We start from the raw sequence: 15187 nt of genomic DNA on the forward strand, positions 1-15187 counted from the left end.
AAGGTAAGATTCCTTGTTACCAATAGTGAATCTATATCCATGATTCACAAAATTTTTATCACTAAGCTTAGAACAATGCCTGGAACAGAGCATATGCATAGTGCCTTTACTTTCTCTCTCTCTCTCTCTTAAATCAATGAACATTAATATAACTATTTGAGAAAGGTACTGAGCTATCCAGTTTACCTGAAATTGAATTAGTATCATTTTGCACACATTTGGATTTCTTACTTCTACTGAGAGTCACAGCTAACATTACTGCAGCTGGGCTGTCTGTGAAGGTCATTAGCCTACTCAGAGAAATGTAAGAAGCAATTATATATGATGTTTCATTTGAAAGCAATGAATTAGATGGTTTACGTGGAAGAAACAAATCTACCACCAGGAGGCAAAAGTTGATTTTGATGTTTTGGATGACCAGAATTTTAAAAAGGATCAGTTATTAAAATCTCTTGACGATTTCAAGCCTATGCCTTTTCAATGTTGCATACTCACAAGTCTGACAATGATTTTCTGTGGGTCCCCAGCATCGACCAGTACAGGATTTATGGCAACGCCCACCTGTAGAAGAGGAAAATGAGAGAAAGAGGTCACTCACATTGTAATCTTTCATTCACCGACTAGGAGGAACTTCTCAAGGAAAATACTCTGCACCTTTATGAAGATTTTTATGTCACATTAGAGTTGAGATATAGCCCATAAAAGGTCCACCTAAGTGACAAAACCTGAATATTCAATACAGGAGAAACTTAAGTGTAGTCTCCTGGTATGTAACACCTTCTTCTTATTTTATATGAAAAGGAAATTGATGAATTTGTAGTTTTTCTCAGAATGTCAGAAGTAAATAGTTATGCTTAAAATAAGTTTCACTTTGACTACTGAACATTGTTATTCTATTGATCTATTCTACTTGCTATCATTTCCAAAGTTCATAGCTTATTGATATCAACAGACATTAAAATAAAAATAATAGTTAAAAAAAGTTGAAGCTTATGAAAACAAAAATATGCTCTTTCCAACATATGACAGACACACCATTAGCATAAGAGGTAAAGTCAATTGTTTATGAAAGCTAATTTTAAGTACCTTAATTTCAGTTATTTAATATACACTTCTTAAATTTTTATTGATATCTGAAATTTCATATTCAGCCTTTAACTTGTATGGTGATAACTTAACCTACTATGGATATTGACTTCAGCAAACAGTTATCCCACAGAGAAATTTCCAGATGGCCTTAGCACAGTAAGAGCATTACCTACAAGAAATCATGCAAAATGACTGTCTTTAAAGTTGTTTCTGAATTTCCCCTCAAGTCTCTATGGGCACATGACTCATTTTTAGAATGAAAGAATATATATGAAACGCTATTAAAGACTAAAGCATTTCTTTAAAAAATGCTTCTTGTTTTAAACATTGTTAATTTTCTAATGCTGATTGCAAATTAAAAATATTTAACAAACTTAACCATCACACAAAAATTATCAAAGAGTTATACCAACTGTTTTCATTTTCCCTTTAAAAACCCACAGTTTTTAAATCCTTAACTTAGAAGTTCTTCCTACTTGGAGATATTTTTCCCTTTCTGTGAGTCTGCCTGAGAGAATCTAAGAAGATAAATTATTTCACCATTAAGAAAACATAGACTGATGGTTGACCCTTGGATGTGAACAGTGCTATGTCCAAGTTAATACAATTCTGGGCTCAACTCTAGTTTTCTATTCAGGAGTGTGGGATCTTTGCTCCAACAGCTTGTTTAAAGCAACTCCATTTGAGACGCACTGCTGCTGACATCACCAGTGTGTAATATCCTGTCACTCTGCCATCTGTTTATTTAGATCTAAACACATTATACCACATAATGCAAGCTCATTCTAGCTGACAGGAAAAGGACTCCATCTGGCCTGAACAATATAACTTTAATCAGTGATAATGATAATTATTATTAAAAACTTACTTGAGTTCCTTTGTACCAAGCTAATAAATCTAAATTGATTTATACCAGAGGAAATTAGAAAAGACTGTGAGACAAAATGAAAACAGTGAAAAACTTTTTGGAGTTCAAACTTTTATGAGCTAGTAGCTAATGTTAATGTGTTTTCTTCGATGTGTTAAAATCCTGTAAATTGATCCTTAAGTGGTCTGTTAAATGAAGATATCTGAAGTAGAGGATGATCTACCATTGAATCTAGGAATTCTTTAATTGTGTTTGAGGCTAATGAAATATTTAGCTTTCTTCTTTGTGGTCAGAATACTATCTAGTTAGTATTCTAACTAGAGATTTAGAACTCACTAGAGATTTAGAACTAGTATTCTAAAGAGAGAGAGAAAGAGAGAAACCACCTAAGTGACATAAGTAATAGCTATGTAAAATATTTTTATTTCCTATTTTTGAAGCTTCAGTTAACCACTAAGACACTTGCTCCCAGGCTCAATATAAAAGGCCCATAAATATGTATAATTTTCATATTTAATGTGTACGTTTGTACATTTCCTATTACTTAAAATATTTATGGCTTTTGATAAGGTATCAGGGCAAGGCTTACTGATTTGGAAGTAAGTGATATTGTACCAACACACAAAAAACTAATATAAATAACTGTCTACTTGCTATTGTGAGATTTTGTTTGGTTGTTTACATGTTTCATTTGTATTTAAACAAAGATATCTGTTCCTATCTTTGGATACCACCAGCAGCTGCTGCTCTTGGATTTTACTCCCGTCTTCTACTCTGTCTATATCCTTTGGGAGCCAATGGAAGGTGCTCTATTGGCCCATATATTTCAGAATTCTATTATCACCAAGCACTGGAAGAGTTAGATTAGAAAGTGCTTCTTCTATAAATAATGGCTCAGTCTGCCTTACATTTTTGTCTTTCTGGAACTTTGACTCTTGGAATCTGCTGAGGTACTCAGTTCAGCTTTGATCTTCAAAATGGTACCATCTATAGTACTTGTATTAACTCTGTTTTCATTGAATGGTTATAATAAAGTAAATTTCACAATATCTGTCCAGAATCTCTGCCCAAACAGAGATTAGCTATTTAACTAACTTTCAGACCTATTACCTTAATTTGATTCTCCTGGATAATTGAATCATGCAGTTTTCTGGGATAATATGTTATATGTTTTTAGCCTTTAGTTTCCACCATTATGCTGCACAAAACTGTCAAAGAAATAATGAGGTAAAATGTTTCTATAGTAATTATCTATGTAGAGTAGGAGAAACAACTAAACTTCCTACCAGCTTTTCTTCCTACGTTCCCTTTATCTATCCATTCATAATTTTTCATAAGCACTTTCTTGGCTTGGTGTATCAGATGCTATGTCAAGTATTGGAGGCAAAATATTGAACTGAAACAGAGCTCATAGAGTTTAGAGTTAACTCAGCTTTATTCTACAGGGAAAGATTTTGCAGGGAAAGATTTTGACTACCCTGTATCAAATATTTATCCTATGAGTTTAAGGGCAAAAGACAATAAATCTAAATTTTTAATACCTTTTGCTTGCTCAGTCCAGAAACAAAGAATAGACAAGACTAAGTTGAGTTAGATTACTCCAATGTAATGCCTAGTGGCTTGGAATTCTGCTATGTTCCTTATACCATGATTTATTTTATCTTTGTGTCATCTAAACTGAGACTACCTCACAGCATTTCAACAGAGAGGAAAGATACAGACGCTGAAAGGCCCTTGTTTGTCCCCTACAATAGGCACAAATACCCAAAATTTTATTGGGGACTCTTTTCCTGCCCTCCAAACTCAGGTGTACAGTATTTTTAGTAGTCCCAATTTCATGTGGAAAGAGAACTTATATATATATATCTCGTGATTTAGTATGAGTTAGTTTAATAAACTATTCCCCAAAGTATTTTTTTTAACAAGGACTTTAGTTTGTCATATACTAGAATATGTAAAAGGGAACAATGTTTTGTGGTTTTAACAGTGTAGTACAAATCTGTCCATTTCCTTGCCTAAACCTGTTATGTGACTATTTTCCATTGTTTATTGCAATAATTCTTTTAAGGCCCTGTGAGAAAATATGACACTTTTTCACATACTAATTAAGAATCTGACATTTCCATATGGCTTAGTTATATGCTTAAGTTAATATTTCCTGTCATTCTGATTCAACCTAAGAGATGAAATAAAGAAAGACAAAATTCAAGCAAATATTTCTGTTTCTTTAGTAACTATATTAATCTTTTAAAAATAAGTGCTGATTATTCCAAATCAGCATTATTTTAATTCACTGGCAATCCCTTCTGCTTTGACGATGATTACTCATCATGGAAGTTAGAGAATGTGACTTAGTTCATATTTTATGCTAGTCCAGCAGTTGTTACTAAAAATGGAGCTTTTGCATTCTTTTTTAGGGAACTAGAAACCTTGAGCAGCTTTATATTTTTAAGAGTCATAAATTCATGCTTGAAGTTTTCCTTGTTTGTGTGACTGCCTGGCAGGAAAGATGAGATTCAATATTTACTTCTATAATGCTTTCTGCAAGTAATATGCCAGGACAGTTAAGTGTTACAAAATGTGAAGTCACTGGCAGACATAAAATATTATACCCTGAAACTGCCCCTAGCTAAAGGCAATCCAGTTACATCCCTGGATTTTTCTTTCAGTCCTTTAAAAAACTGGCAGTCTTGACCTCTTAAAACAACTTTTACAGTGGAAAGAACTGAGAGAATAGTATCTCTTTCATGACTGTATAATTCAAAACAGGACAGTGGAGCATTTATTGAAAGTCTACGCGAACTAGTGTTGGTGGCAAGTAAAGGATGAGTAAATCAGTACCCTTTAGGAGATTTCAGGATCCAGAATATAGGCAGAAAGAAACAAGACAAATAATTTTTATAACCATATACAAGTATGTATACAGTGGAGAGGAAGGATTTGAGAAAGGCGATACAGAGGCTACCCATTTAGTTATTGAATGCCTGATTTGTTCAGTGCAGAGGGGAAGGGAAGGAGAGTTGCAGAGCCAAAATTGACACAGAAACTGGGATGAGTACAACTCTTTGGGGCCATAAGGTGTAATTTAGGGTCTCTTGAGAGAGTTTGTATGAGTAATAGAAGCTGAAGTGTGAGTTTACAATGTGTTCCAACAGATTGGAGCTCATTTTGCATAGGTATTATGAAGTTGACCAAAGTTTGGGGACATTGAAATGACAATGGTTTGACCTGCAGGGTGAAAAAGTGTTTTGAATCAGGATTTTGAAAAGTTAGTGTTGACGGTTGAGTAGTTTGTGCAAGGTGTGGTTTTATATGCTGAGTTAAGATGCCAGGAATCTGTATTTTTAAGAAGCAGTAGTAGGGATTGTGAGGCTAATTGTTCCAAAGCGACAGAGTGTATAAGGCATGACCTGGTGCTTAATTTCAAACTTAGTTAGAGTCATGATTATCTTTTGACACAACCATGAAGTGTCAGGTCTGATCAGATCTCTGTATCCAAACTTTCAGATTAAAACAGCATAAAACTTAGCAGTTTCTCATGTCCCAGTGTTGTCTCCCAGCAAACTGTATTTTTTCCACAGCAGCCTTAAAACATGCATTTTTATTTCATGTTTAAATTATTATATGCTACTCATAAAAAGTAAAGTCTCAATGTGATTTCAGCAAATGACATATTAGTAGGAATTAATGACAGTTCTGTAATGCAGAGATCCTATCAGATGTAAAGACTTCCCCTGCCCCTGGCAGTTCTCATTGTCCTATGTTTATTTTTCCTCACACTTTTGTTATGTAAATTGACTTGACTTTCAGTCTCAATTTAATTTTCTTATCTTGCTTTTGAATTTTATTTTTATTATTATTTTTTTCATTTTTCTTTTATTATACATATGTGCATACAAGGCTTGGTTCATTTCTCCCCCCTGCCCCCATCCCCTCCTTTACCACCCACTCCGCCCCCTTCCTCTTCCCCACCCCCCTCAATACCCAGCAGAAACTATTTTGCCCTTATCTCTAATTTTGTTGTAGAGAGAGTATAAGCAATAATAGGAAGGAACAAGGGGTTTTGCTGGTTGAGATAAAGATAGCTATACAGGGCATTGACTCACATTGATTTCCTGTGCGTGTGTGTTACCTTCTAGGTTAATTCTTTTTGATCTAACCTTTTCTCTAGTACCTGTTCCCCTTTTCCTATTGGCCTCAGTTTCTTTAAGGTATCTGCTTTAGTTTCTCTGCGTTAAGGGCAACAAATGCTAGCTAGTTTTTTAGGTGTCTTACCTATCCTCACCCCTCCCTTGTGTGCTCTCGCTTTTATCATTTTAAAGTTTATTATTGAATAGAAACTTCAACTTTCAGATAAAATTTTTACACAGTTACCACCAGAAAGAGGTGGACAGGTATTTTCACTTATAAGGAAAATGAAGTTAATTTTTTTAAATATACAGTTGGAATTTTTCATCTCACAATAAGTTAAATAAAGGGTTCATAATTAAAAATATTTTAAGTAGTCACTGTACTGAAAATAGAAGTAGGCAATACCATCCTTGTTAAACTATATTATCTACAAATGCTATCATGCTATTTGGTCAGTCTGTAGCACAATGATTTATAACAGCATACTTAGGTGATCAAGATTAATTTTCAACAGAAGTATAAAGTATATCAAATTTAGTCTGCAACACTTCTGTCCATGCCTTCTAGAAGTGCAATACCCTCCTGCTCCTCCAAAGCTTCCAGGGTACACCATAGCTCCCCCAAATGCTTTCTGCAAGTAAAATGCCAGCATCTCTCTCAGCACTCAGAGCTATACAGTTTTCAAGGTACTGAGCCCTGTTTGTAAATTTTCATTTTTCCTGAGCATCTCTGAAAATACAGATCAATCCGTAGGAGATATGACAATGACAGAAATCTAAAGTATCAGTGGAAATCTGGACAGGATAAGGTGGGAAAATCTAAGAGACATCCATTTTTAAAACTTCTGAAGTCATAAGTGGAGGCAACCAAATTCTCCATTATCATACGTATAGAAAGAAACAGAATGACCTAAATTCCACATCAAATAGAAAATTGAAGACACACTTTGAGCATGCTTATAATCCCAGCTATGTTGTAGGCAGAAACAAGAGGCGGAGCTAGGATGATCAGTTGAAGGCCTACTCAGGCAAAAGGTAACTGGAGACCCTATATGGAAACTAAACCAAAAAGCAAAAGGACTAGGGGCAGGGCTCAGTGGTAGAGCACTTGCTTAGCAAGCCACAGGCCCCAGAGGGAGTTCAACCCCTCAGTAACCATTCCCCCACACCCCCCCTCAAAAGTCAAAGGGCTGCTGGTGTGGCTCAAATAGTAGAATGCCTGCCTGGAAAGCATAAGGCACTGAGTCCCAATCTTCAAATCCCAGTACCACCAAAATAAATAAATAAGAAAAGAAAAGAAAAAAGTTGACCTAGGACTGCTGATTACTACTTTTATCAACAGACTCATGTGATCATAACCATGGTTGATAGAAGTGATCTAATCTCTTTCATGACAAAAATGAAATAAGCGTGAGTCTTAAGGAATCACATTTCTCAATGAGTGGAAATATCTTAGAAGAGGGCCTATGTACTGTCCTGTATATTCTCTAACTCTTCTGAACGTACTCAAAGCTCCATTAACCAACTATGACCTACAGAAATGAATTTCAAAGAGAATAATGTTAAAGGATCCAAATGCATTCTGAAAAGCCTTACTATTAATAGCATAAAGCAGCTAAAATTATAAAGAAAATTAATTTCTTCCTGAAAAAAAAATTTCTATATGATATAACTTTTGTTCGGTAAAAAAAAAAAAAAATACAGAAATTCCACCTACTGTGAAACAGAATTAGTCTCAATCAATGTTAAATGCATTTCTGAACATATAAATAATGTTTCAATTCTGAACAAGTTGACAAACCTTACCAGCAAACTGAAAAAATGTATTTAGATGCGTCCTCTGCTTGCAATGAATAGTAACAATAGTAACACGCACTTAGTATAAACCCTAGAGGCCACCAAAAGCATCTCAAAGAATACTTCAGAGTGCAATCTGTACACAGGATTTCTCTTGGGAGGTCTAAATTCACAACCTGTTCAGCCATATGTGGTGATTCTTCCAAAGATGTTATAAGCATTTTCCCTACATTAACTCATTTAATCCTAATTGGCTGACACCTTACAAAAACTTTATGTATAGCCTAGACTTTGTGGAATGCAAGATTATGCTCCCAGGGCTTACAGAACATCTCATCTTGTATGATTATCAGGCTTTTGAAAATTTACATGTCTAAAATTGAATCCCTGATTTTCCCATTCCACCAAAAAAATATTCCTGTAAAGTCTTCCTGATTTCAGTTAATAGCAGCTCATTCCTTTCAGAAGTTCATGCTAAATATTTAGTCATCCCCAGCTCTTATTATTTTTCACAGCCCAAGTCCAAATTCATTGATATATCCAGTTGTCTCTAATTTCAAAGTAGGTCTAGTTCAATCACTTCTCACTATTATCATTCCAAGACAACTCACTATCATTTCTTGCTCAGATTAATGAAATAACATAACTGGTGACCTCACTATGCTACTGGTTTCTTTGCAATCTCTTCAATACATCCATAATGATCTCAGTCACATCTCTTAGCTTCCCTTCTCTTTCAAAAGAAAATTCAAAGTCCTTACCAATGTCCTCAAGGCCCTACAATACTTGTCCATCTCCTCCCAGCCTCCCTAGCCCTGTCTCCTGGTATTTTCCTCCTGGCTCTCTGCTCTTACTCCATCTCCTGCTGTTCTTAGCACATACAGTTTATACTCTCTCTCAGGGCTCTTGCATTTCCATTCTCTGGAATGCATTCCATTCTTAATATCCTGTGGCCATTTGGCTTAACTGCATTCTTTAGGTGCCATCTCTGAGTGATTTTTGATCCATTGTTATTAATACTAGTAAACTATTCCACATGCATTTGTTAGATTTTATTTCTCATAAATGTTCACATTGAAAATGTAAAATGCTGAGAAATACAAAAGAAGCAATACAAATCATTCATAACCTTTTCAATGGCATGTTTTTCATGTTTTTGAAGTATTTAAATATTGTTTGAAAATAGTACTTTATGTAGTTTGGTGATGTGCTATGTTCTCTTTACATTTTATCCTAAACACTTTGGGTGACATTAAATAAGTGTAATTTTTAATCTTTTTGGTGGATATATCTTCCATCATATAAACACAGTGTAATTTAATACACTATTTTCCTTCATAGAATATTTTTGCTGGTATATATTAGAGATCAATACATATTTTAATGGAAATACACATTATGAAAATACTGCTAATCTTATGTCATATTTTTCAGATTTATAGCTAACAGATGATTTGGATATCAGAAAAAAATTGATCCCGTCTTTCATTATTTCCTCCCTGAAAACCCTGAAGGGAACTGGAATAGCTATAGATAGATTTGTAGATGATTGGCTCACATATAAGAACTTTTGATAAAAAGGATTGACTCGTTGGTTGACCTGGATTGATGTGCTGGCTCCAGCAGTGTGCCAAAGGTCTCCGTACACATCTATCATGTCTGACCTTTTAATCAGTGAGTTGGATAAAACATTTGAAATATGCTTACCACATTTGCAAATGGCAAAAACCTGGACAGGGTGGTAAATGCTCTTATAGATGATGACCTTTCATATTTTAAAAGAAACTGGTAGATGGGACAAGCCAAAACAAAAAACAAATATCAAATTTAATAACATCAGTGTAAATTCTTATATTGTGGCTTAAATCAGCATTTCTTGTAAGTACCAACAGGTACACACTCAAATATAATGTCTATCTAACATGAGATGTGTCAGAATTTCAATTCTCACTCTATTATTGGTTGTGTTATTCCTCAGATAGGTTAATTAACCTCTCTCACTGTTTTTGCTTTTGTACTATGTATGTCAGTGTTTATCTTAGACATCATACTGCATAATACAATGTAGACAATATCAACAGCATTACCAACCTCACCACATCATCCAACATTTATTGAACACCTTACACATTCTACGCAGTGGACAATGTGTTTTACAAGCATCTCCTTGAATTTTCACAAGAACATTTCAACATAAATACCATTGTTTGTCTTATTTTATAGGTTAGGAAATGGAAAGCAAAGGTTAAGTGGACACACAGACGTGTCCCTTACTACATGTCAGCCCTTTTTATACAGAGCATTTTCACTAGTCGAACACTTTTGATTTTACCCATGTTTTCATTTCTAATTGGCAATTACTTTGATTCTACTACTTGTTTATTAAAGTTCAGCAGTAAATGGGGCAAAATAAATGTCAATTAAATATAAACACATTTTAATATTGGCATTTATTTCTAACAGAGAATGTGGTAGGAAATTGGAGTTCACAATTTGGAGAAGATAAAATAGTCAAAATACCATTGAGTACATAACCAATTTACAACATAGTCAGCTACTTCACTAAGTGTGCATAAAAATGAAATGCTTAGAGAAGTAAGTGCTTATAAAATGTAGAAAAACACAAGCTTTTACCAAGTGGTGGTTAAAAGTGAAAACAACAGCTTTGAAATCATTTTTGTCTGCCTTCACTTTCTATTATTTACAATTGTTAGGATCTCGGGCAAAGAACTACAAAGGACCTGGCTTCCCCTTCCTCATTAATAAAATATAGATGATGCTGCCTGCTTCAGACATGCGTTAGCTGTGATTAAGTAGAATTGCATATATAAAATGCCTGGCATGTAATAAGTATCAGTCGATGCTAGTTCTCTTATTCCTCCATCATAACACTGTCTATAAAAATATTAGATAAATAGAGATGAAGGGAGTGTGAAGAGATGATATGACAGATAAATCAAGTGTTTACAATGGTTGAAATGATCAGTGGGTTACCACAGATCAAGCAAAAGAAAGGAAGGTGTAACACTTTGGAACTTTTGCAGAATTGGCAAATAAGGGTAAGTGGGTTTCAAAAATCTCTGCATGCTTTGAAAACAGTATGAAGAATCCAAGTCTCAGCAAGAATTCTACTTTTAATACAAACTCAATGAAATCTCACTTTGCTACTGGAGCTTTACACTCTGGTGTACTACAAGGACAGTAAGAAAGGAGCAGGGAATATTTCAAAGTATATTCCAGAGAGGAAAACAGAAACTCATGAAGGGTACAAATATTTAGATGGTTAAAAAGGCTTAGATATCACAGATGCTAGGGTCTCAGCCCACTCAAGGGTCTTCATCTGTAATAATGCTAGTCAGAAATTAATGGACCCCAAAGGAACCCTAATCATCCACGTGTTAGTTTGTGAATGGTGTCACATTTGAGAAACGTGGCTGAATGTCCAAAAGCAAAAGAAATTTACTTCTTCCAAAGGACATCAAATGAAATCCAAAGCATTGCCCATGGCAACAGTTGTAAGCCTCTTCTCTGAAGTCTCTTACTCCAACTCCACTCCCAAGTTGTCTCTTTCTGCCTTCCTCTATGACAAACTTTCACCCTTTGTGATATAACCCTAACTGTATAATTTTTATTTAATTTATTCAGATATTCCAAACATTTCTTTTATTCCATTCAGCGCTCTAGTCTAATAATTGTCTGCCCACTTCTTATTATGCATCCTGAAGTACACTGAAATATACGTGCACTGCAATATCCTAGGAATACTCTGTGTGTGTACTTGTGTGTGTGTGTGTGTGTATAGGTAGCAAGGCAGTTTGATCTGATTGGCAGAATGTATCAGACAGACGTGGTATGTTTCAGCAGGTGAAAAAGGAAAATTATAGATATTCATATATCTATAATTTTTATGCTGTCAGAGAAATGAGTACTTGAGGAACAATGTATTGATTCTATTCTACCAGGAGCATAAAGAAGTTCCCATGATCTATTGTAGGAAGGTCTCCATGGGCACCTTCTGTTTTCATCTGGTTTCCACTTGACAGATCCAAGAATAGATCTAGGTCCTCTATGAATTAATAAAAAAATGGCTATTATCATGGGAAAACTGAAATGGATGAAATTATTACAAGTTCCTTGTGGGAAGGAGCCATTTTGTCTGCACAGTATCTAACAGTGCTCAAAAAGCAATAGACTACTCAAATTGAATAAACCAACATTTCCTTTACTAACAGGCCAATATTTTCACACCATAGCCCTAACACAGCTTCTTCAACCCTGAGTAAATTTTTAGAATTCTTATAAAGTCTGTAGCTTGGGACTTTATAATTATGGCTGGGGCCATTAATCTTGTAGCCCTCCTTTTTTATTATATCTGAGATTGAGACTGAGCTTTGTTACAGATTGCTAGCCTGTAGCAGTCAGTTGGGGAGATGAGACATCACTGAGACAGATAACAAAGAAAAATGGGTAACAAATTGGAAAAGATTAGGTAGTTCCATGGCACTATATTAAACAAACTCTTCCGAGGTATAGCAGCCAGAAGTCTCATCTTATGTTACTTCAATTTTTTTTTATCTTCCAAAGGGACTTAGCTATTAAAGGGCTTAAAACATTCTCTTTCTCTCTCTCTCTCATCTATATATCCATACATTTCCAAGACTTCACTTGTTTTTAAGATAAAAACAACCCACATTAACAAATAGGCACATTTCTAAAATGCCACTGTAAGCCCAAGGAATGAAAATGTGATTTTAAAATTGATGGAGGTTAAAAGAAAGTGACCCAGGAGGCATTACAGTAAGTAATAAGCCTCAAATGTCTTGGTGTGGAATGTTTTCATTAATTCACCTTTGAAGTTCATACACAAAAACTAAAATTCAAGGATAATGGATTTCTAATATATTTTAACAATCCAATTCCATTAACACACTATTTCAATGGAGTTTCTTCTTGATGTACTACTAGAAGGATCTGGAAATTGAGTTATTATTTATGGGAAAAAAAGATAAATGATTTTCAAGCCATTGCATATATATTTACTGTATTCCATTGCAAATTACTTGTGCCTGAATATCAGCCTGACTCCTTATAATTCAGTTCCAGCTTCTGGTTTTATAGAAAATATTTTTGGCTTTGGAATTGTCTGAAATACAAATCTGCTAATAGAATCAAAAGCCTTCATAAGCTAACACATGCAGTACAAATACAGAAGTTCATAGATTTTAGAAGACCAAAAAAACCTTTAAGTAAGGATACTCAGTGAAATCCGTAAAAAGACACTTACTCAAAGTTACTTAGGGAGTGACTTGCATGGATTTAAAAAGATGATTTGGAGTCCTTCATGAAAATCTTTGATGTATGTGATGAGTGAGCAGAGTTCAGCAGACAAGAATGAGCACAGTAGATGGGTGGTGTTATAGGCAGATGTCAAGAGCATTAGAAAAGGTGTCCTTCCCCATGCCACTGTCTAATCTTGCAGAACTGTAGGTACATTTGGTTAAAAGTGATGACAGGTAGTTAAGAGAAGGCTGACTAATATAGGGTAATGATGTCTTTATAAGAGAACAAGATGTCAGTTAATAACATAAAAATAATCTAAGTTAACATTTATTGAGCACTTACTATAGTGAAGACAGTTTTTTTAAAAATACTTTAATGAAATAGAGGAGGTAAGCAACAGCAATTAGAAACTTTTAGTCAAGATTAGAACTCAAGTGAACCCAGAGCCTGACCTCAGACAGAGAAGCGGATGAATGAACACACCGGAGGAAGACGATTCAGAGGGCTTTGCCCTGGATGGGATCATGAGAAAGACTTTGTGGCAAGGAGGATAAAGACAGGGGAGAGGAACCACAATGGTATTTATTTTTTTGTCTCTATGATTACCTATTTGCATATTTGAAATTTATTCAACACGTTTTGTGCTTTTATTCTTAAATTAAATTACTATTGAGGAAACATTGTTTTGTGTTCTTCTCCTGAGGAATAAATGTCTAGGTACACTGTATGTACTATTACAGATGATTTACTGTTTCATAAGAATGTTACAAAACTTCATGATATTAATTAATATTAATTTTTCTCTACTGAACCTAATCAGGCAGATCCTTGCCAAATGTACAAGTACTCAGCAATTTCTCTATTTCACTAAAAATAAATGGCAAGTCTTTTCAAGAGAAATATGGTTTTTTTTTTTAGTATATGTATTATTATACAAAGAAAGATGTTTCATGGTAATAGTTTCATACGTGAATATAATATACTCTGGTCATATTCACCCACTCTATCACTCTTTCTTATCTTCCTTTCCTCTCCTCTCCATTTTAAAGATGTAATATTTTAAACTGTGGAACTTAATGAAATTGAAAAATGTAGAAATGAATGTTATCTGATGCTGCATTGCTTTATAAAACTCAGATTTATCATGGTAGTTTTCCTAGTGAAGTCAATTTTTTTATTCTGGAAAACATACTTTGGCACATAATTTAGACAACTAGTTTAATGCTATATTCTACAACTTGAGTACAGAATTTGAATTGATTCTATAAAAAAATTTCTAAAAAAAATGCTTAGATCAAACTCTTTGTTTAATAAAGTATGAAGATGTAAGAGAATAAAAGTGGCTGATCAGAAGACCTAATTTTGAGATGGCTTTTCATTTGTGCATTTTTTATTCAAGTTTTTTGTTTCTTTTATATATTTCCCTCAATTGTATTTTAAGGAGAACTTTAAGAGAAATGTCACTGCATAATTTCCTCTCCATTTTTTTCTCTACATAAAAAGTGCACCTACAATTGGCAAAAAAATCACTTCTAAATAGAACATAATTTGTTCTTGCCAGGCAGCAAAGAATTAAATAAAAGTTGCATACTGCTGCTAGCAACAATCTAGGCTTGAAAGATTGGTAAGTGGTTAGCAGCTTGATCTCTGTATTCATCTTTCCCCAGCTCCCTGTATAGGGTAATGATGTCTTTATAAGAGAACAAGATATCAGGTAATAACATAAAAATAATCTAAGTTAGAGATAGCACATCCCTTGTCCCCACCCTCCAGTGTCACCAGTGGTCTCTCCACCTATGTTGCAAAATTTGAGATGAAAGTGGCCCATGAGAGGACTGATAGGAGAGGGAAGACCCTTGTAAAACTTCTTTGCAGATGTATGAGAAGGAAAATCTAAATGTCTACAGAAATGTTCAGTTACTGGCAAACATCTTCCTTTGGGTTTCAAGCTTTCTTCAAGTGATGAAAAGTTAGAGTAAAAAAGGGAGAATAGTAAGGCCCAGAAATTCTACTAAATTGTGTA

General features: G+C 34.5%; 1 protein-coding gene across 13 annotated transcripts in view; it reads right to left on the minus strand.

The window, feature by feature from the left end:
- Erbb4 (erb-b2 receptor tyrosine kinase 4) overlaps positions 1-15187 on the minus strand; it is a 1037871-nt gene that overhangs the window by 332902 nt on the left and 689782 nt on the right. For all 13 annotated transcript variants that reach the window (XM_074071632.1, XM_074071639.1, XM_074071638.1 and 10 more), the window contains one exon: positions 496-561. In XM_074071632.1, coding sequence (XP_073927733.1) covers positions 496-561 — 66 coding nt within the window. The remainder of the gene's footprint in view (positions 1-495; positions 562-15187) is intronic.

Source organism: Castor canadensis, chromosome 4 (genome assembly GCF_047511655.1).
Source record: "Castor canadensis chromosome 4, mCasCan1.hap1v2, whole genome shotgun sequence".
NCBI classification, from domain to species: Eukaryota; Metazoa; Chordata; class Mammalia; order Rodentia; family Castoridae; genus Castor; species Castor canadensis.